The sequence below is a fragment of the Micromesistius poutassou genome (assembly GCF_964030765.1).
Source record: "Micromesistius poutassou genome assembly, chromosome: 5".
NCBI lineage: Eukaryota > Metazoa > Chordata > Actinopteri > Gadiformes > Gadidae > Micromesistius > Micromesistius poutassou.
In genome coordinates this window covers 13,942,453-13,965,767 of record NC_140275.1, presented here as the reverse complement: position 1 = coordinate 13,965,767, position 23,315 = coordinate 13,942,453, and the positions used below count along the sequence as shown (strand labels likewise).

General features: G+C 44.8%; 2 protein-coding genes across 2 annotated transcripts; one reads left to right on the top strand and one right to left on the bottom strand.

The window, feature by feature from the left end:
- Nucleotides 1-4,614: 4,614 nt before the first annotated feature.
- lipg (lipase, endothelial) lies at nt 4,615-9,762 on the bottom strand. The gene is made up of 10 exons (XM_084467857.1): nt 9,526-9,762; nt 8,460-8,650; nt 8,093-8,272; nt 7,211-7,322; nt 6,888-7,106; nt 6,400-6,642; nt 6,162-6,282; nt 5,835-6,050; nt 5,235-5,333; nt 4,615-5,105 (listed from the first exon to the last, which is right to left on the bottom strand). Exons 1-10 carry the CDS (start codon nt 9,599-9,601, stop codon nt 5,093-5,095), a joined length of 1,470 nt encoding a protein of 489 aa, XP_084323983.1. The 5' UTR covers nt 9,602-9,762; the 3' UTR covers nt 4,615-5,092.
- Nucleotides 9,763-16,063: 6,301 nt separating this feature from the next.
- LOC311343010 (E3 ubiquitin-protein ligase KCMF1-like) lies at nt 16,064-22,705 on the top strand. The gene is made up of 7 exons (XM_084467861.1): nt 16,064-16,203; nt 17,440-17,607; nt 18,052-18,191; nt 18,742-18,843; nt 19,810-19,990; nt 21,105-21,420; nt 22,294-22,705. Exons 1-7 carry the CDS (start codon nt 16,188-16,190, stop codon nt 22,658-22,660), a joined length of 1,290 nt encoding a protein of 429 aa, XP_084323987.1. The 5' UTR covers nt 16,064-16,187; the 3' UTR covers nt 22,661-22,705.
- Nucleotides 22,706-23,315: the final 610 nt, after the last annotated feature.

Genomic DNA, 23,315 nt, shown 5'->3' with positions numbered 1-23,315 from the left:
GGGAGGTTTATAAGGTGCAGGAGGGGAGGGAGAGGGAGGGACGGAGGGACGCGTTTGAATCCGTTATTGTTCCGTTAACAGAGAGGTCCTGTGTTACTGTTGTGGGAACGCGCCCTTTGGGGGTCTGTGGGGCATTTTGAAACGCAGGGGTGCTGAGGGTGTAGGGCCTCATGCAACAACACACCACCACCACGCCGCAACACGACGGCCCTCCATCCGCACTGCATTGTAAGCAAAGCTGGGGGGGAGGGGCAATATCCATCCAATGCTGTGCATCCTAAAAACTCCAAAGGTCAGGAAGCACACCTATAATTGGCCGCACGTTGCGCATTAGTTGGCCTGTTGTTGTTGTTGTTGTTATTTTGGTTTGGTTTTTCTCCTCATCTGACACACCTCATTAGGTGTGGGTTTGTGTCACACCATGTGTGGCAACAACTGTGATAGAAAGATCAGTTTTACTTACACTTACACACAGGATACCTTTGGAGGCGTGTCTGTAACAGCCGCACGTTGCGCATTAGTTGGCCTGTTGTTGTTATTTTGGTTTGGTTTTTCTCCTCATCTGACACACCTCATTAGGCGTGGGTTTGTGTCACACCATGTGTGGCAACAGCTGATGAAAGTGATAGAAAGTTCACAGTTTTACTTACACTTTGTGGCAACCCGCCTCGGGGAGTGAACCACCTTGCTTGAATCAGCACGCAAATCGATTGGGTGTTACGCCACAAAGGCTTGTTTAATCAAACATAAAGTCTCTTTTATAAAAGAACTAAGAGATGATCGCGTGGCGCAGCCACAACGGCTGGACTCTCCGTCCACCCCAGCCACGAGAGACCCACGAATGGGTGTGGAAGCTTGCCTTTTAAGCAGGCTTCCTCAGGTGCTCTGCATCATGTTGATTGGGACCGGGCCGGGTTGCCACAACTTATATTATATACACACAGGATACCTTTGGAGGCGTGTCTGTAACAACCACTAAAACACAGGCCATAACAACTGAGTAACCTGAGTAGATGGACGAGGTCAGGGATCTAACACCTGCTAGTTGTCTTGACTTTTGAACCCAAGAGGAAATGCAGTGCCTAGAGAATGACCGAAGGTGTCAAGTATAAAAAATAGAAAAGCACTTCCCTTTGTGTTTTTTAAAGTGCGTAGTTCAAGGCTGTGTTGCATCACAACAAATTAATTCTCTGGAAAAAGCAATAAGGTTCTTCCAGACAGAGACAAACTGACACACAGACCACACACACACACACACACACACACACACACACACACACACACACACACACACACACACACACACACTGCTACTAACCTTTATTCGGCCCTCATCCTTAGATGAGCCAACCCTGCAGGAGTTGGAGGTAAAGTGGCTGTGATCGGTTATTTCGTCACTTCACCTGCTCTCCACACCCAACCTCACACACACACACACACACACACACACGCACACACACACACACACACACACACACACACGCACACGCACACGCACACACAGACTCTAAGCTTTGAAGGCCTACTAGAAGTTACCATCCTAAAGGCTCGATTTACACTTTATTTTAATTCTTTAATTCACCTACAAATCTCTCCATGGACTCTCACCCCAATATCTCACAGATCTCCTCCACCCCTACCCTGGCTATTGCCAAACCAAGCTTAATCATAGATTGCACGTTGGTCTGGTGAGGCTGTCGTCCCGGTTATTTCGTCCCTGTCGTCATTGTGTTAAACCAGCCAATAGCGTGCCAGGGGGAAAAGCCAGTTTGGTGATTGGCTCCTGCCAAAACGTATCGGAAGCAGAAAGAAATATATTGCTCTTCCCCAGACCCTTCTGCAGGGCAAATTCAAATCGCCGGCAGAACGGGCTGGGGATGCCCAGTCTACTCCACCCCTACACTGAGTCACGCTCCCTGCGGTCCTCTGACAAGGACCTGCTGGCCATCCCCTGCACCAGATTGTAGACCTTTGGTGTCAGGGCATTCTCTTCCAATGCTCCCACACTCAGGAACAGCCTACCACTCCACATCCTCTCTGCCCCACCCCTCCCCATGTTAAATTTTCACCAAGTCCTTTGACCCCTAACTTGGCCTTACCCTGATCGATAAAGCCCTTCCACTTTTTGTTATGCTGGCTTTTTGCCAACAGCAATGCTTTAGTTTAGTTTACCAATGTCTGGTTTCTAATACAATGGTTTCATAGACCTTCTGTACTAAGAAAGGCGCTATATAAAGTTATTACCATTATTATTATTTGAGTATTTTGTTGGTGTTACAAACTTTAATCAAAGTATCATATCTGCTGGGGGATTAACTACAAGTGCATTCACTACCAACCATTTGTTGTCTCTCTCCAGCTGAATCAGCAAACAAATACACCTGACCACTGTCCTGCACAGAACATTATCTGCCCAAAACACTGCGTCATACAGACGGACGCATCATGGGTCTGACGTGAGTCCGAATCCGTCCCTGAACACCTTGTGTGTCTCTTCTTGGAAACACACAGAGCGCATGTGACTCCCGAGCTTTGATCCCAGATGCCAGACTGAGCGTGGTATTCCACACCAGCCTCGTTTGGCATCACAAGGCTACAGTAAAAGGAAAATGTTGGAACAGTTTCCACTGTGACCACCGATGTCATCCAGCCTATTGGGACTTGTTGCTCAGTGCATTGCTGGCAGGGCTGCAATCCTCTCTCTTCTTCTTCTTTGGTGGGCGCAGCATGAGTTACATGAGCAGTTGTTTGGGATTAGGGATCAGGTGATCTCTCACACAGAAACACACACACACACACACCCCTCTCCTACACCGGAGGGCATTGGTGGTTTCATCAGCCAACGTCTTACATGTGGTATTGTGTGTATACAGTTTATAATCAGTGAGGCACGTGGACCTACAGGCTTTCCAAGTACACAACCTGTGTGTTTGTGGTGGAGGCAGTGACGCAGGGTTGATGTTGTAACACCAGGACCTGCAAATAGGGAGCTAAAGTGCTTAAAACTGGGAGACCGGCTGACCCTATTGATCAGCCACAGACCCTCAATGCTTGTTGAGTCATTTCAAGGGGATTGTAATTTGACATTTCGGAACCATGGCCTGAATGTTTTCCTAGCTTAATTCAGGATCCAAAAATGAATCCGTTTTTAAGACTTATTCATCTTATTAATCAAAACTGTTTTGCATTGTATTGCGTATTTGATTGTAAATAACCTCCAGAGTTATGTAGTGAGCGTCAAGACTTACACTACACTTACACACACTTACTCTACACTGCCTGACTTTATTACACCAGGAGCGGTTTCTGGTGCTTCCTGTTCTAGCACACAGATAATTACAGTGGGCCGGTGTGTCATGCTACACAACTAACGTATGCTGCACTCGAGTGTGTGATTGTCAATGCTGTTGAATCCCCTTTTTCTATGTGAATGCATGGAGCGTTATAGAACATTCAGCATGACCCTTTTAAATGTTATCCCAGCACTGATTCCACCTGTGGGCGAAGCTCCTTTCATTAGCACTACTTCTGCAATTTCTTGGCTTTGTGCCAACAGTAATGCCAAGTTTACCAATGTCTGGTTGCTAATATAACGGTTTCACTTTGTCCTTTAATTTTCATATCATTTCCAACCAACAGATGGAAGGTCGTTGCAATAGACCTGTCTCAACCGATTAGCCCAAGTAGGTTACGTCGGTTGCCAAAATTGACGCCTTCAGCTTTTAATTTTTTTTATTGGTTCCCCTGTAGCATTTCAGTCAACCGATACCGCACTCATCCATGGTGCACCGTGCCTGACATCAACATGAGCTCCTTCAGAGAGGGCTAGCAGGGCTCGGTAGACACACGTTGGTCATAATTATAAAACAAAAAATGCACTGCTTTTGACAAGCTGTATTCACCGCTTATGCCACTTTATTACAGGTTGAGCTTCACAGAGACATTGCTAGTTTGAACGAGCCTTTTCTCTGACTCACTGTGGTTGCTTTCTGAGCAGGGCGTACAACCCTCGGCTTACGTGAGCTTTCCTATATTAAATTTGAACATTTAGAAAATACATAAACTCAAAGTTGAAATGCATGAACTTCTGCAACTGCAAAAAAACTAAACAAATTGAGCTACGGCCAGTTTATATATAAACACTCAAAATTACTCCCAACTACTTCCGCATAATACAGTTTGAGTACGAGATTGGCCACTGCACTAACAAAACCAGCTACCTAAGAGGAAATACTACAATACTTGTATTACCATGTCAAGTGCTCCCCCTCCCAAAACAACTGAAGAGCATAATGCTAAATCTATGTTCAGATTATATAAAAGCCCTTTGAAAGTAAAGTCATTACAGCAAGAGTTAGTACAAATAAGTTTAATTTATGAAAATTGAATATACACATCCCCTAATACACATAACATCACACACAATTCACATCATTTACAGTGTATCGATAATCTCGCTCAGCAGAAAACACACACACACACACACACACACACACACACACACACACACACACACACACACACACACACACACACACACACACACACACACACACACACACACACACACACACACACACACACACACACACACACACACACACACACACACACGTGTGCATTTGATAAATACTTGGTCTTGCAGTTTTCAACCTGCATAAATAAATATTAAAAAGATTACACAGTAAAGCGACTACATTTCCGGTGAATGTCCTCTTGACACTGATCTGTACTACTTCCCCGATGCGAAGTTGACACTAGTTCATTTAAAAAGGAAAGATCTTGAAAGCCCCTTCCAGGCCAAACCAAACCCGTTTGGCCTGCATTAACTGCTGTTGTCTGGCTGCAACGCTGGAAAAAAGCCCCGAGTTGTTATGACCAGCAACCAATGGAAACTATCCAGGCGTGTTCACAGTCCAGGAGCCAGTACGGCCCCTGCCACAGTTTGCTGATCCTCCTCCTCCTCCTCCTCCTCCGAAAGTGCTCAAATAAAGAGACGGAAGTGCTCAAATAAAGAGACGGAAGTCCTCCTTGCTGTTCCATGTTGGGTCCCCTTATGACGCTGCAGTGCTTATTGGAAGAGCAGAGTTCTTTACACAACCAGCCTATCAAAAGGAACAAAAAAGGAAAAACAGTTTGAGTCAGTCAGCCAAAATAGGCAAGTAGAATAGGCTAGAAGTGTAACCAATGCAACATCTGGGATAACCGTAAAAAATAAATAAACCAAGCTGCACCTTTTCTTCGGTTTCACTTCCCAGCCATCACGACATTTTCCGAAGCTCACCGATTCCCCCGGGGATATTTCCGTCTTGTCGTGGGCACAGAAGGTGAACCTATGACAAACAAAGATTTCAATTAAACATACAATACCCAATAATATAAAATCTGTATAGTGCAACATCTCAACTAGCTCAAAATAACATTGACATAGTCAGCGCTGATCAACATCGATTTCAATGACTGCATCAATAACATCACTAATATAATTATTCGTAATAAATTCTACGAATAAATGCTGGCCAGCACGTACCTAATTTTTTCTTACAATAATTGTACTAGTGACGCTCCCAAAACCCTTCCCACTCACTCCCCCAGCCAGCAGAGCTACGCTCCTTTGCGTCACACAGCCAGTCAGAGGCCAGAAAACAGTTAGAGATTATTAAATTGAGTTTATTAAATTATGAGAGTCTCCTGCCTATTAAATGAGGGGATCAATCCCACACACATGACGATTGCTTCACATCGAATGCCAAGTCTTGGTAAGGTTTCAAAGTAAGACAAAAGAGGACCCAATTCCCTAATGTAATGTTTTATAGCGTCCACGCCAGGCTTACATTTTCTGAGTTTCTCCAGCTTTCACACGGATCCGTCGTACTTCAAGAACGGGCGTGGCGGTCTTATTCGAAAAGGACTGTTTGAGGGACTTCCAGAAAGAGTTCCAGGAGTCAGACGGTGCTTCCCAGCTCAAAGTGATGTTCAGCAGGTCTCCGATCTCCTCCTCAGTGAACACCAGGAAGGTGTTGGTCAGGTTCAGACCCACACCATTAGGGCTGGTTGGAGGAAAAGAACCGGCAAAGTCAGACCTGCAGAACAAATACGGACAGCAGACAACCAAAACAAGGAAGGCCGCAATGGGCTGGGAGAAGAGCCTAGATACTCACACGTCAACATAGAGTTTTTCTGTGTCGGTGTGAGCCCCGTACAACTTGACGTGGAATGTGGGGTCAGCGCTGTCCGAATGGTTCCTGTTGAAAATGTGCATCTTCATCTGGTAGTGGTAACCTTAAGAGTATAAACGATATTAGTTAGTGTTAGCCACGTAAAAATAAACAAGGGAAAGCAAGCGCATCCCAGTACGAGCGAATCAAAAGCGGCCCCCCTCGGCTGGTACCGGCTCACCTCCGAACGGCGTGTCGGCGCGGGTCTTCAGGTACATCTTGCTGTTGCGCCTCTTGCGCATCTTCTTGGCGTTGTAGCCAATGTTGTTGCAGCGGTTCTTGCGGCAGCTGAGGCAGATGCCCTTCTTGAAGCGGTCGGGCCCGGTGCACTGGAAGGCAAAGCTCATGTGGTCCTTGTTCATCAGGGAGTCCACGAACAGGTGCACGGCGCGCTCGTGCTCACACTTCATCACCGCCATGAAATCTGTACGTTCAAAAACAAAAAACAAGGGAGGAGGGTTAAAGTCGGTTTAACCGGCCGAGCAACAGGAGCGCCGTTAAAACCATGCATTGAACAGGGCAGTGAAGTTATACCTGCCGTTGACAAGCAACAGACAAACATGACCACGTCACTCAAACCAAACCGAGGGCTGGTTCGGGCTTAAACGATTCTCCCGTAACAATACAACGGGCGGATACTAGTATCTGCCAACGGTCCGCAGCACTCACTTCCTGCCACCGCCAGCACGTCACCGAGGCTGCAGCCGGGCTGCACGTCCCCGCCGTTCGGGTAGATATCGATGTCGCCGATTGGCTGCTGGATCCCGATGCTCACGCCCAACGCCTCCCGGGTGTACGTGTGCAGGACGTCCACGAAGTCTGCGTCGTCCGGAGAGAGCCGGTTCCCTTCCCCGACCCCCTCAAACATAGGTCCTGCCGGGTCGAGCCCTGGAGCGGGTCAACACACATCAGCGTTACATATTTGACCACAACAATGGCAATAATTATTATTCGAAACATACTAATTCTTGTCACCTTTGTCCATCTCTTACCTGTGATCCGGCCGAGGGTGCCCCGTACATTTGTCCCCGCGTAGCCGGCCACATGTGCTCCCAGGCTGTAGCCAATCAGATGCACGTTGCTCAAGGGCAGCTGGTGCTCATCCTATCAGAAAACATAACAATTAGTGATCCGCCCGGTCCCAATCAGCAGCCGTCACCGTGAGTGCCAACCCTGACAGAGATAGTGCCGGACGGTAGCCAATTGGGAGCGGTCCGTGACCGAAAGCCGAGCCAATCTCAGTCTGGGTAATTATGTGAGCCGAATATCTATTCGCTCTTCCTTCCGTGCAACAGCACCTCCACCATCTGTCAGTTTGTGGCCATGAAACACATTCTTTGTTTATGCTTACAACTGGGTGGCAACATGCCCAAATCACCCTTCACTAACATTGGTGCCCTGGCCCATTTCCGTGGCTACTGAATGGAGCCGTTGGCCTGAACCCAGTACTGCTAAGTAGCCTACTTCCCCAACCAGGGCCTGATTCGTGGATAAATGTAGGGTAAGAGGTGTGACAACAGATGCAGGTTTGTCGTGTTCACCCTAAAATAATCCACGCAAGACGCTTGTGGTGTAAATGAACACCTTGTACAGTACGAGTGTTGACCATCACCAATGACTACACTGCAAATGATGGCTGAGGCTCTACTAATAACCAGTTATACCACCTACACACTACCTTTTGAGCACCTTGAGATGGAATTAACACCAAAGAAGGGCCCCTTCAGGCTTCTGTGCTAAGGGCTGGCAGAACACGGCTTTGCAATTTTCTGCCAATAACCAAGTGTGTCACGCAACATGTTTTAACAGACAGATGCAGGTGAACCAGAGTGTTCTGACACTAGCAAAAAGGGGAGGGGGGGGGGGGGGGGTACCTGAAGCCAGTTGAGCATGTGTGCGATGCTGAGGCCCACGCGTTGGGTGTGGTTAACAGCGTCTGGGTACAGCTGGTGAGCAAACGAGATCCAGTCCACGATGATCACGTTCGCTTCTGTCTCTCGCTGAATCACAGCAGAGACCAGTTCGGTCATCCAGCTCTCAAACAGTCCGCTCATCTGGGAACATAAAAAAAAAAAAAAAAACATTCAAGGATCCGTTCACACAAACCTGTCCGACCACTAAATTAATCATATCTTACAGACATTTACTGCTTTCCATAGATACAAGCAACAATATGTATAGCGCAGGACACAAAAATGGGAAAAGATGGTCATGTTGCTCGATTCATTTTTTTGTATTTACCGTCCAGCCATGAATGATGAAGATGGTTTTGGCTGTGGCGTTGAAGCCACACTCCTGGAGAGATTCCTTGCTGCCGACCTGCAGGTAGCAACCGTCCATGTCCAGATCCAAACTATTGCGCATGTTGTACTTTATGAGGTAATGGAGGGATACGTTTGACGTTGACATTTCCCCAAATGCGTCTTCCCCATCTGAAACAGCGCACATAGTGGGGTTGGGTTATTTGACAATCGGGCTGAACAATGCACCTGCTACCCTCAACTCATCAGCGCCTTCACCCACATCGGTAATTAATGCAAATATTTGCCTTGCACTTTATATACACACCCCAATTTGCATGTTTGAAAGATAAACAAATTACCTTTTTCAAACATTTAAACAAACAGCTTCCCTGCGTGAGCGCCTCAGTGCTACTACTGCCAATGTAACGTAACCTTCCGTATCCGCAAGTGCACGGAAAAAGCTGTCACGACGACCCCTCCTGAGATCATTTTCACAGCTGAAGCCAGCGCTATAAATTACACATTGAAATGTCACTTCAGGTGTCACACTGGTCTACAAAACACCATTGCGCCTGGTGGACGTTTCGTTGGCCAAACATTAAAAACCACCATGGCCACACCAAATTATAAAACCACATATAAATAGGCTATAATACAGTATATAGGCCTGATAGTATACACGTATATCTTCCTAAACGAGTCCCAGAGAGTCCTGATTCATTGTGCCGGCCGGGTAGTGCAGCATGTGAGCGGTAACCGCGGATTCAGCGGATCTAAATGGAACATAGACGTGGCGTTGTGTCCATGCGTCTTGGCGGGTCGGCTGGCATTTCAATGACACGTAATCGGTATAAAGACGCCTCTTTTAACTTTCGATCATTCATCTACAAGCGTTCACATGTGCTGTATAGCAATCCAGTAGCAGCGGCATATATAAAGAGAATTCACCACCCATGCTAGCCGGGTATACAATACATTTTCATTCAAAGTGTGAGCAACGCAAGTCATTCTGTCCCTTGATTTGAAATCCATCCAATGCAGAAGAAAGATTAGTGTTTTCTTACCTTTAATAACTGCATTTTCTCCATGTCCACACGCAACTAACGTTAGACAATTGATAAAAATCCAAAATGAAAGCATAATGTAACTCGTTTCTTCAACACCAATGGGTATGGAAAAAGGAGTTCCGTAAGATAATGACTTGGACTTTCAAAATGTGTCGGAAGGTGGCTGAGATCCGCAGCCGGAAACCGTTTGCCGGTTGAGTGTTTGGTGGGCGCTTCAGTGCTACTCGTTTGTATGAGAGTGGCTCATTAGAGTTTTAAATAGTTACTCCTTGCAGTCATCTGATCATCGGCTGATGTTTCTTGACTGCCATTGGTCAAACCCCCATTTGTTTACGTTCAGGGCGGGGCAAACCTTGAATGAATTCGTAGTAAAGGCGTCACCTCAAAGACTGTTTAGACTGGGTGTGCTCGCTCGGTATCTTTATGTGCTGAAGTATATTCTTCAAATGAATCATTTGAAGAATATCAATCAACTAATGTATATGCTTAATATTAGCCTACTTATATATTTACAACAGTAAACTCTAGGTGATGTGATCCATATCTATTTTCCCTATTCAATTGTTCTTCTCTTCAATGTCTTGTTTATGCCGAAAAAACGTCTTTTATATTTACACTTTTCCGATTAGCACATTTTTCGGGAAACCTGCGTTTTACAGCGCAGTAAAATAATAATGTGCACTTGTCCATTGTCATAAGTGGGAAACATGTAGGCCTACGCCTCCTCGCTTTCATGAGAATATTTAAAAGGCTCCGAGCCCGTGTGTGTTTGTGCAGTGGCGATTTGAGAGTCTGTTGGGGCCCTAGGCAAAATTCCTAGGGGGCCCCTCCAACCAACGTTCATCAGCATTATGCTATATTAATACTGACCAAAACAGTATAAGGCCAGTGTTCATCCATGCATAAAGCATTTATTTTGCAAATGCTGTTTTACATGCCATGGTAGTGCAAATGCTATGTACTCACATTACAAAAGACATTGAATATTGCACTCCACTGAAAAAGAGTCAGTGTTCACATTAATTGGATAGCACGATATTAATACAAATGTAGAACAATTAAACTAAAATAAATAGATATAAACATAGTATAAATGCACACCTAACAGGTGTGAAGTGACATAGTATTAATTATCTCAAATTAGTTACAGCAATTGAGTACTTGTGAATAGTTTTCTTAATAATGTGGTAATTAAACCCACATTACAATTCCAGTGCTCATCAACCCCCTTAAAGGTGCTACATATGATATTCTGAACATTAATATAACAGAAAACAAACTACAAATGCTGTTTACTGGCCTTTGCTTGGGCAAATGCTTGCCCTAGCTCAGGGGTGCCCACACTTTTTCGGCCTGCAAGCTACTTTCAAAATGACCAGGTCAAAATGATCTACCTAGATGAAAAAATGCTAGACATATATTTATTTATATAAACTGAGTACATACTCTGATGACTTCCACTGAATGGAGTCAACCAGGGTTTCATAGCCCAGAGAGTGGCTGTTGGAAGCTAGTCTCAAGCAGGCTTCCAAATGACCATCAGTGATGGTGGAACAGTATTTGGACTTACTAATTATCATGTGGGAAAAGGCTGACTGGCATAAAGAAGTAGAGCCAAATAATGTGGTAAAGGAGGTAGCACATTTCCTCATGTTTGGATACTTTTCCTTTGTGAGCAAGTTCCCAAATCGTCCATTAGCCCTGAACTTAAGCTCAATATCAGCTTGTACTGTCAAAATCTCATCTTCCACTGCAGACGTGTTCAGGTGAAACAGTGCTGCCAAATACATTTTTTTAGCACATAAATGTAGCAATTGGCTCGACTAAAGCGAAGTCTTGAACCATTTGTCAAAGTCTGGCAGATAATTTGCGTCAAACAAGTGGTAAATCCCATAGGGATGATACTTAAAACAACAAAAAAATTATAATTCTTTATATAATTCTATAACTTTTTTTCTTGGGGGCCCCCTGGCGGCCCGGGGCCCCAAGCAGTTGCCTGCCTTGCCTGTTCACAAGCTGCGCCTGTGTGTGTGTGTGTGTATGGGGGGAAGGTTACCTCACTCCAAACACTGCGTCAGAAAGCACTGTCCCCTCGCCCTGGCACTCTGCCAAGCCAAGGGCTTATGTTCTCTAGGACCCATTTCAATTGATGAGGGAAAGAATAGGTTCGCTCACGCAGGATCTCGACAGCTACAATAACACCACTGTTTGTGTACACACACACACACACACACACACACACACACACACACACACACACACACACACACACACACACACACAACACACGGACAGGAACACTACTCACGCCACAGGAAGTGTCACCTACCTCACTCCTCCATATTCTTCACTTAATTTATCAATTGTACTGTTTAGCCTAAACAACAGTATCATTTCAAAATACGTGTTCTCCCTATACTTTCTCTACTGAGTTACATGTTTTTATTGCTACAATTTTGTATTTGTTTGTGTGTTTTGCCTGGATGTGGTGGGTTTAACTGGCATGTAGGACAGTAGCCTAACATGATAAAATGAGTTTCCCCGGAGGCTAATGTGTGCATAAGTTGTATAAATGAACCATAAGTTGTTGCCTTAGAGTGTTGCTGCCTAAGGGTTTTGGTGTTCTAAGTGGGTGTTCTTTCATACACTATATAGAAAAAAAGGTTTGTTTAGGTTTCTTTATTTGGGATAATGGACAGTGCAAATTAATAAATCCACATGATATGACAAATTCCAGAATATGCAAGAGGCTAATTTTCATCAACACACAAAACACATCGAAGCAAAAGCAGGACAGGAGATGCCATTAAAAGATTGGAAAATGACCCACATTTTTAACAGTAAAAGCAGTAATGACAAATATACATATATAACAACATTGGTAAACAACTTTGCTTACCAATCACACATTTGCATATTTATTAGGTTTTATTGTTGGTAGCATTCAACCCCTTATTGACTAATATATTTAAAACTATATATTTTAGCAATGTACCACAGAATGTATCACTCACATGATGATAATGAGAGTATAATGGATTCTTCATTATAGGGCACGTGGTCATAGGCAACTGTGTGTATATGCACTGAACTGGAAATGATAGTTTTCTAATCAAGTCTAGCGTGTAATGTGTTGAAAAAAAGCTAAAAGGGTTACGATGTTCTATTATTAGCACATGATCAAGCAACCATGCATTTACAGCAGATATACACATATATATATATATATATATATATGTATATATGTATGTATATATATGTGTGAGTGTGTGTGCATGCGTGCATGTGTGTGTGTGTGTGTGTGTGTGTGTGTGTGTGTGTGTGTTTGTGTGTGTGTGTGTGAGAACAGAACAGAAGGTGCATCGTTTTGCATCCTACCGGCGTACCCGAGATCAGAGGCTGAAATACAACAAAACAGACTCCATTCTTCCATTCTTATGTCCCCATGGAAACGGAAGAGACTGACGGATATGTATTGTGGAAGGCAGAGATTACATAGACAATTGGAGCCTTATTGTTGTGATAATTTAACATTTTGCTTAGTTTAATTTAAACTTTGTGAAATGGCATCTTTAAACACTAAAAGCACTTAAACTTCAGTAGTGGTTGTGCTTGTATGTCTGTGCTCCTATCAGGTATTTCTTGTAAAAGCGGTGCACAACCTCAAAGAGACTTAAAGAGAAAATAAAGTGGGTGTCCTTTCATGAATCAGAATGACAGAGCCTATTTATTTGACTGCACACTACAACCATGCAAGTAGTCATGTTTAAACTTGTTAAGGTGTGTTTCGAGTCCTTTTGAAGTTTGAGAGAAAGAGTAGATGCATAATTTAGCATGTATTAACATTTGTAGACATGCATTCTTTTAATCATTGTGCCTTATTCATGTAACACTGATGAAAAATAATATTCAACAAAGGATGACTAACTTTTTGCATGCGTGTCATAATATTCAATACATTATGTCACCCATTGCATTTCATAACTCTCTGTTGAGAAATGTAAATTTTAGAGGCAAATAAGTACACAACACACAAAATATAGACTATAAATATATATACACTGTATATGTATATCAGTGTTGTGCATGAACTAGTTCGAAATAACTAGTTAATTGAACAAGTTCATTTTTCTATGAACTTTGAACTGAACTTAACATATTTCTAACTAAAGAACTTGAACTTGAACTAGTTCAGATTTTGTGACATTCTGAATTGATGCTTAGGTCCAGATGACATGTTTATTAAATATAGTTACTGCCTTAGTTGTGATGAATGACAAAGGTGTACAAATAATATCTACAACAATTTGAGATGGTAGTGATAATGGCAGCTGATAATGGAGAGGATTCATTTTAAAAGATAAGCACAGAAATACTCACTCCCACAGTTTTTCATCGGCTTCTAAAATAACTGTTAATGAACTTAACATGAACTAGTTCAAAACTGAATTGATGAACTATGAACATGAATTTATTCATTTTCTTTTGTATGAACTGAACTTTGAACTTGTTCATGTGAAGTGTGAACTTGCACAACACTGATGTATATATATATATATATATATATATATATATATATATATATATACGTATATATAGTCTATATTTTGTGTGTCAATATCCATATTCATTTTCTATATTTTGTGTGTGTTGTATACTTATCTGCCTCTAAAATGTACATTTCTCAGCCCCTGCAGCGGAACATCCTCAGAACATTAAAATAGCTAAGAGATGTTAGTTATTTGACCGCTAAAGCTGACTGAACTATTCTCATATCCTTTGTATTAAGGGGAAGTACGTATGTTTATCTGGCCTGCTGTATGAGGAAGTAACTGAATTTCTGCCAAGTCTGTACCACTAAATACCACTGAATTCTACACATAACACATTCTAACACATTCTACACCTGTAGGTCAGAGTGAAAGAAAGACTGACTGACAAAAAAAATGGCCACTTGGTTTCAGTTTGGACTGTAAGACATTTAGTCAGGTGGCTTACTCTGCATTTACGTCTACAGAATGCAGACTTCTCCTGATTTTGTCTGTTCAGGCTTGCTTGGCAGACCCAACAATGAGGCACTGTTAAATACTGAAACAATCATGTGGGCCTATCTGGACAACCTAATGAGCACAGTAGATTTAGAAGAGAGAGAAAGACTCCAGTCTTCTCACGCTCTCAATGCAGTTCAGCGCATGTCCTTTGGATTAAATCAATATTACTATGGAGTAAAATGCTCCACGTCTGTGTCAAATTTGCATGTTCAAACTATACTTGTCGCCGCCTGTGCATTTCCTGAAGAAAAAGCTTGGGGTTGCGTCAGCCAACTCGTCGTGTGCAATATTCTTTTTTTTTTAAGATTTATTTTTGCAGTTTTATTATAGAGAGATATAGAGAGGAAAGTGTGGAAGCCAGAGGGGAGGACATGCAGTAAATGACCCATGCCGAATTCCATCCTGGGTCTCTGCGATTAGGACTGTGCCTATATGGTATGTGGCTTAGCCCAGTGCACCACCAGGGTGCCCCGTGTGAGCAATATTCTGTGAGCAGGCCGACATGCTAGCTAGGCTAATGAACGAGCACGCCAAGTTTCATGTGCCTGGCCCATCTGAAGCAGACTTTTGATTGGTTGAATAATGGGCCTGATCGTTTGTTTCTGAGATCTGCCTAAGCGGAGTTTCTATGCGTACACCAACTTTGACAAGTTACTCTCCTTCGGAATGGTCGAAGTCAGTGTTTTATCCCCATTGGCTTTATTATTTAAAAAAATTGCTTGCTGAGCACCTGCTACAGTGGTCATTTGAAATGGACCCTGTGACGTCATTTTGTTAGCTATCAAAACAAAACTTTCCACAGTACCTGAGGTCCTTGATGGGCACACCAAATGTGAGGCCTCTGGGTTTCTCTGAAACAGACTTCGGATTGGTTGAATAACTGGAGCTCATTTGCACAAGTTTATTTTCTCATTAATCGGCCATAACTCGGCCATTTATGACATAATCAAAACCAAAATAATACCATAAGGTTGGGCAATATTAAGGGGTATGTGGACCAACTTTTGGGTTTGCGGGTCGGTTTTCACAATATTTTCAAGGTTTTCCAAAACTACTACTAAGGTAGCCTACAGAAAAAAACTTTCCAGGCGGACATTATGGGTCCTTGAGGCAAAAATATTAAAATAGTCAAATAAGGCGATAGAATATAGCCTTATAGAAGTTCCAGATTAAAAAAAAAAACGGGGAGCGACCAAATTCTAAAAATCGTAGTAATGGGGCACTGTACCGATATATGTACAATTCTTTACAAATGACAAACGACATAACAATAGTGTGGTATACATATTTGTTCTGTACTCTTGAGAACGGTGGGAACAATGTTGAAGCAGCGCAACTAACAACGTGCAAATAGGCTCTGGCTGGAATGACGTACGTACATCCTAAAAAGCGGGCGACTACTCCCTCTAGTGTTCAGAGCGTGTCAGTGCTGTGGACAGTGACACAGCAGGAGGCGGAGGGGGCAGTGTGCCAGACCGGATCCTTCATGAGGGAAGGAGCCAGGGACAACCAGCCATCCCCGGCTTCTCTTTTCCTTAGCAAACATAATTATTACACTGTTTTGCAAGCCAAGAAGCCCGAACAAGGGCCTGTGATAGTGCTCGTAGGATGTCCCGTCATGAAGGTAAGCGCACGTTTAGCAACGAAATGAGTTCAAGCAAGTCAAGGTGCGCAGTAACGTTTGTTAGACGGAAGCTAACGTCGCTAGTGGAGCATTTGGTTTTTTAGCTACCGTGTAGCTGGCGATAGCGTTAGCTGCTAAGGGCTGGGTGTCTATTGCAATCCATTACTGTGGCCACAGTATGGTGGCCATAGCAATGTGTTTGTAAACCAGCGGTCCTTGCAGATCACAATAACGATCAAGAATAGTCTTATATGCTCCGTGGGGGGGCGGGACAACCGATAGTAGTAATAGTCGGCCTGCGGCTGCTGTGTAGCCAGCCACTCGAGCTAACATTTAGCCAGTTTTAACATCGTTAACCTCGTCCTTGTGACCCAACCTTGTTGACCATTAAGTCCGTGGTTGGTGACACACTGAGTGGCCAACACTGCTGTAAAACGCTAAACCTATAAAGTTTAAAAGCGTGCGTTGAGCGAGTTACAAGCTGTCAGGGTGGAGTAGACGCTTATTAGCTCAGACGGCTAAGTTGGTAAGTGGCTAGCATTTGAGCCAATGTTTCGGTGACAGGGGTTAGGCCCATGCGGCCTGTTTCCCCACGTCCGTGTTATGGTCGACCGTACTGTCAGCATAAGTTAACCCGGCTAGTGTGTGCTGCAGTAGGCAGGGTTGGTCACCTCTAGTGACACCGCTGCCACGGCTCTCTACTACTAGTGGTCAGGTGGACAGTCTCACCATAATGGGTTGGAATCGTGAACTGGCTTTATTACATGCTGGACACGGAATAGCTTTAATTTGTTTCCCTCTTTCTTCAGGAGTTAAACTTGTATACATGTATACATGATGTTCGATGTTGTTTTGTTCACGATGTGCGGACATGTGTATTTATTTTTTACTTTGAGGCATTAGTGTTGACAGTGAGTTGGATAATTCGTAAGAAAAAAAATTACTATTGTCTATGACTGAGGCATATCGACACATTTTTACAGTGCATATAAGGAAGTCAAACGTAGAACGACAACTAAATGTCATATGATTTTGCTTCCTCTTGTGTAGTCTGTATAAGAGCGGGTACTTTATTTCTCCTCTTGGCTTATCAGTCCAACTAAAACATACATGCATTCATAAGATGAATGGATGTAGTTTGACTTGAAAATGTATGACATATATATATTTATGAAATGTATAAGCAAAGTAAACAAATATATTCATGTGTGTGTGTGTCTCTCTCTCTCTCTACAGGAGTGAGCTGTGATGCGTGTTTAAAAGGCAACTTTAGAGGACGGCGATACAAATGCTTAATTTGCTATGACTACGACCTGTGTGCATCATGCTATGAGAGTGGAGCCACGACAACGAGACACACTACGGAGCATCCCATGCAGTGTATTTTGACCCGGGTTGACTTTGGTATGTTGGAACCATATGCTCTTGGTACACAGCAGCATTCTGCGGCTGTATAGCCATTGAGAATGAGTGTACGATTCCCAATCCAAATCATGCAGATGCATTTCCCTAACAATTAACAATATGTGCTTTCTCCTCCATTAAATTTTTTTTAGCTTTCTCTTGACTAACTAAATGTAATGCGGTGCCTTTAACACTGGAATGTATGCAAACCAACCTCTATTATGGCATTGACAACATGTAATGTTAATTTTACCTGTTCAAATTAAACAAAGCCTAAAAATGATTTACCCTGGAATATTGGTTAAGTATTATTTTAATCAAAAAATTATAGAATGTGTCTGCTTCCACAAAGAATAACGGTTGGCAAAAAGTCACCCTGAACCTCGTCCTAAGGCCTCGCCCCTGACCCCGACTGAACGTCCCCGTGTGCTCCCCCCTCTGCAGATTTGTACTATGGTGGAGAGGCCTTCTCAGTAGAGCAGCCGCAGGCCTTCACGTGCCCCTACTGTGGCAGGATGGGCTACACAGAGATCTCGCTGCAGGAGCACGTGGCCGCCGAACACACGGAAACGTCCACAGAAGTGGTGGGTCCGTCCTCTGCTCTGCGTCCGGTCAAAGGCGGTCTGTCAGACTCCCCTCAAAATGTAGCCTCGCCAAGCTGAGTAAGAAACCTGGGGAAGTTCCTGCGCAAGAGCGGAATTTCCAAAGGTTGGGGACACAGGGATTTGGTCGATTGGATGTAAAACTAGTCAAACTAAGTAAAAATATAACGAGAAGCGATGTCTGTGCATTTTCTGTATCACCGAATGCATGGCAAGTGTTTAAGTCTGATTCTTAGTGGTAAAATGACACAGAAACACAAAATGGCAATTAAAGATAATCAATAGCCCAGTAATGAACAAATACTTTAAAAAGTTGATGGACAACAACAACAGTAAACGATCAATCACTATCTATAGACCATCTATTACTTTAGAGTCTGTTTTTTTTTGAGTGAGAGATGCTCTGGACACACCCGTTTAGTTTCCTATGCTCCATACAATGCAATGCATGGTATCGGTGTCCGTTCCCTGCCGTTTTCCATGGAAGTGGGGTGTTGATGTTTCCATGCTTCGGTCTCCCCCTGCTTTCCAGATCTGTCCCATATGTGCAGCCCTGCCGGGCGGGGACCCTAATCATGTGACAGACGACTTTGCAGCTCATCTCACACTGGAACACAGAGCACCAAGGGACCTGATATCCTTTCTAATGTTTTTCTGCATTGCACAAGCATTACACAAGCATTACACATGTTATTTTGTATTGGCATCGCTGACTACATTAACTACATCTTAACTGTTTAATTTATTTTGCCTCTTCAATGATGTGGTTGATATTGCAATATTCAATACAATGCCAGCAAATGTGCTGCTTCTGGTATTTGCTAATATTATTGACTGGACTATCTCATAGGTTGCTGAACTGGTTCAAAATTGACCCGGGTAAACTGCGAGTCCAGGTAGCTTTGATGGTGGTAACAATAGGAGAACCACAGGATTATCTGAATTATAAACCGGGACATGACAAATAAGGAAACTCTTGCTTTATTCCAGCAGCTGTAAGAATAAGTGTGGGGGGTTGGGTTAATTGGGATAAAATCTGTTGGAGAATCTAAGCTTTAGATTAATCAGTTCCTGCTTGCGTAGTATTAAACATTTTTCCCTATGCACAAAATGAAATAATTACATTTTATATGTCTGGGCCTGTGTCTGCTTATAAGCTCTTGCTGCCCATGAGTATTTTGTCTCTATTCAGTCAAGGTAACAAATCCATTACAGGACCACGCTCCTGTAATGGATTTCCAAAGTCAACCAGAGAAAGAGTACAGGGTATCTCTCAGGGTCAAAGTGCGGGATAGGTGTTTTCTTTCCTCAACGGAAAGCTTGCAACATCGTTTTTCTTTCCACGTGCAGGTTACTGTCAACAAAATCTGAAGGTCTGTAAAAAAATGACTTCTTTGGGCAGATAATCAAGGGCTAAGTGGTAGACACGGAAGTGAAGTCTGCTTACTATTGCACTTACTGCATTGCTTTTGTAACTCTGACACAGCCATGTAAAGACATCCTGCAGGTTATTTAGGCCAAGAACGATTGGCTTCGCTAGCCATAATTCTGTTGCACCCTGGGAGATGAAGTTTTTGTTTTCCTTAACCGCACGCCTCACGACGAGTCGAGTGGGGTGCGGCACGTGAGGAGGATGTTCCACCCGGGTCGCGGTCTGGGCGGGCCCCGGGGCCGACGCTCCAACATGCACTTCACCAGCAGCACCACAGGGGGGCTGTCCAGCAACCAGAGCTCCACGCAGAGCTCCAACTACAGCAGAGAGGCCATGGATCCCATAGCAGGTCAGCACACTCACACAAGAGGATATAAAACGTACACACACACACACACACACACACACACACACACACACACACACACACACACACACACACACACACACACACACACACACACACACACACACACACACACACACGATGTGTTCTGATCACATGATATAAAACATACTCATCACGTGGCTGAAAAAGACGGGTTGCAGAGGTGGATGAGTGCCGATACACTGGGCTGTTGTACCGCATCACTTCTCTTGTGATGATTCCTTTACACTGTAGGCCTCTTATGGCTGCGGACGACACAACCCTCGGTGGCTCATAAAAAATGCAAATGCTCAGAAATAATGGAAATGAGCTTTGTCAACTGCGCGACTGCCATTCTAAAACGTCAACCTTTTTTTTTTTAAAGTTTTTTTAACGATACAGTTTCACACACCTGGAGCGTACATTAAGGTTTGTTTAACCGGGAGGATTATGAATACTGGCTGTGTGTTTTTAAATGTTCGACATGCTTAATATGCCTTCATTCCCAATACGTGTTTTTGTTGTTAACTATGAATCAATGTGTGCGTAGCGATGCTGCTATGGCAATCCCTTGTTTATTCTGTTCCCAATTATAAAGCGGTTCAGTGGCCTTCAGTCCCGATGTCAACTCCAGCTGTGTTCTACAAGTTGCTCTATTCCAGTCCTGTCCAACAAACAAGACACCAGCCAATGCCCCCCCTGAACCACTAATGGCAGCTTGGATTGACCTGAATATTAGGTGGGGAGATCCCAAAAGGACTCCCAAGGACCATTTAAAAACAATGCCCAGAGACCGGCAGTTTCGGCTGGTTGCTCAGCTATAGATATTGTATGCGACCCCACAGATGTTAAGTGGAAGTAAATAAAGATGGTGCGATGCTGGGCCGGCAAGTTGCCTGACCGGTGTCTATTCACGGTTCCTCCGTCCAGATGGAATTACCTTCTTGTTAAAACTCAGCGTTACCATTCCGAGCACAGGTCTTCATGCTGTCCAAGTCCAAATAGGTGTCATACGCCATGCGGCACTATGTGTCTCATTACCAGCCTCGCAGAGTGTCTTCCATCCTCGCTCACCTCTCCCCTCCCGTCTCCCCAGAGCTCCTGTCCCAGCTGTCCGGGGTGCGTCGCTCGGCGGGCGGCCAGCTGAGCTCGGGCCCCTCGGCCTCCCAGCTGCAGCAGCTCCAGATGCAGTTGCAGCTGGAGCGCCAGCAGGCCCAGGCCGCGCGCCAGCAGCTGGAGACGGCCCGCAACGCCACGCGGGGCAGCGGCCGCACCAACGCCATCCTCAACACCAACTCCGCCGCCAACCCGGGCAACAGCGCCAACCACAACCCCAACCCCAGCCCCAACCCGGGGCCCCCGGAGCCCAGCGTGCAGCACACCACACACAGCTCCCAGTTCCTACTCAGCAGGTGGGTGCCCTCTGCTGCGACCTGGCCGACGTGTTCAAGGTTATCCGTCGCATTGAGAGTAATTAATGAGGAGTCAGTCCTGGCCGTGAAATGCTTGAATTCCACTCCATTTTTACTGTGCCACATAGCAAATAAATTGGATATTTGTTAAAGGTGAGATATTATACCATGCCCACATCACCAAGTGGTTGTGTCCCCATAGATGTATGACGGATGGATGAGCAACTTTTGCTACAGTCCACTGGCCGGTCTATCCAGCACACATCTGGGTGAACACGCCCACTCATGATGTCAGAAGATCAGCAGATTTTCTAACGGCTTGTAACGGCTAATCACACTCACACCTGGTGGTATAATATGTCACCTTTTTAAAGATATATATCTTTTAAAGATAGATTTTTTTTTTTATCAATCTTTTATTGAGAGTCTCCTGAGCTTTTCTTTTATCTGCTGGCTGCACAGCCTTACAGTAAAAGACAGCAGCCTGAACAGCATCGTTACCATCTGTTCCAGGATCACAGGAGTGAAACAAAGGGACTTGAGTTCCTTTTGCAATCGGCAAATCCTTCAAAAAGCAGCAGGCATTTTGGCTTCTTCTGGTCATGTTCTTAGAAGTGAATTTTGTCTGTTGCCATCAGGGCGTCGTTATGCTCTACCTGCTTGCAAAACGAACCGCCACTCAAAGTCGTTTATCCCAGAAGTCGCAATTCGACTACTAAATGCTCAATAGTTGTGTATTTGTTGTTTGTATGTTTGTATGTATAACAAGCTGCTCAAACTAATTGCCCCTAGTGGGATTAATAAAGTTGTTGTATTTTATTGTAATCCCGTCCCCCCCTCCTCCTCCTCCTCCCCCCCCCCGGCGGCGGCCAGGCTGAGCGAACCGCGGCTCTCGGAGGCGGAGCGGCAGGCGTGCGAGGCGCAGTGGGCGGACCGGAGCCTGTTTGTGACGGAGCTGCTGCTGTCCACGCTGCTGGCGGACCAGGACGCCTCGGCCTCCTCCTCGGAGGAGGACGACGAGGACGACGACGGCCGCCACCACCGCCACCAGCGCCACGCCGGGCCCTTGCGGAACTTCAGCGACTTCCAGGCCATGGGCTGCGTGGAGGTCATGACCCTGGACGTGGCGCTGGAGAACCTCAACCTGAAGGAGACGGCGCCCGCCGCCGCCACCAAGACGTCGAAAAGCACGACGAAGGCCACGGCCACCAAGAAAGAGCCCCCCGCCCCGCCGCTTTGATGACATGGCCGCCGGAAAAGTCTCTCCTCCCCCTCCCCCCCCCCCCCCCCGGAACGCACCTGACCCCGACCTCGCCCCCCCTCTCCCCCCCCCCCCAAACACCCCCACGCCCCCCCCCCCCCAAAACGACCATTGTAACTGGCCGGCCGACGTGTTTGACCAACTGCCAATGGATGATATATATATATATATTAAAAAAAAAAGACTGCGGCTCTTTACGGCTTTTTTTTTTTTTTCTCAGTGATTGTCATTTCAGCTGTCGCTCCCGGTTCACCCCCCCATCCCCCCCCCCCCCCCCCCTCACTTTTATTACGTTTGTGTACATTGACTTACAAAAGTAGCGAGACGCGAGAATGTGTTAAAAGTGTGTAAGCGAGGCAGGTGAGAGCGAGCGAAGGGGGTGGGTGGGGGGGAGAAAATTTAAACTATATATGAATATATTATAGAAAATCTATATGAACCGTTGATAATCAATTCCACGTAACCCATGTTTCCTCCAGCAGATGAGCGAGCAAAGTCATGGCGACGACACACACACACACACACACACACACACACACACACACACACACACACACACACACACACACACACACACACACACACACACACACACACACACACACACACACACACACACAACCTCTCCCACCTA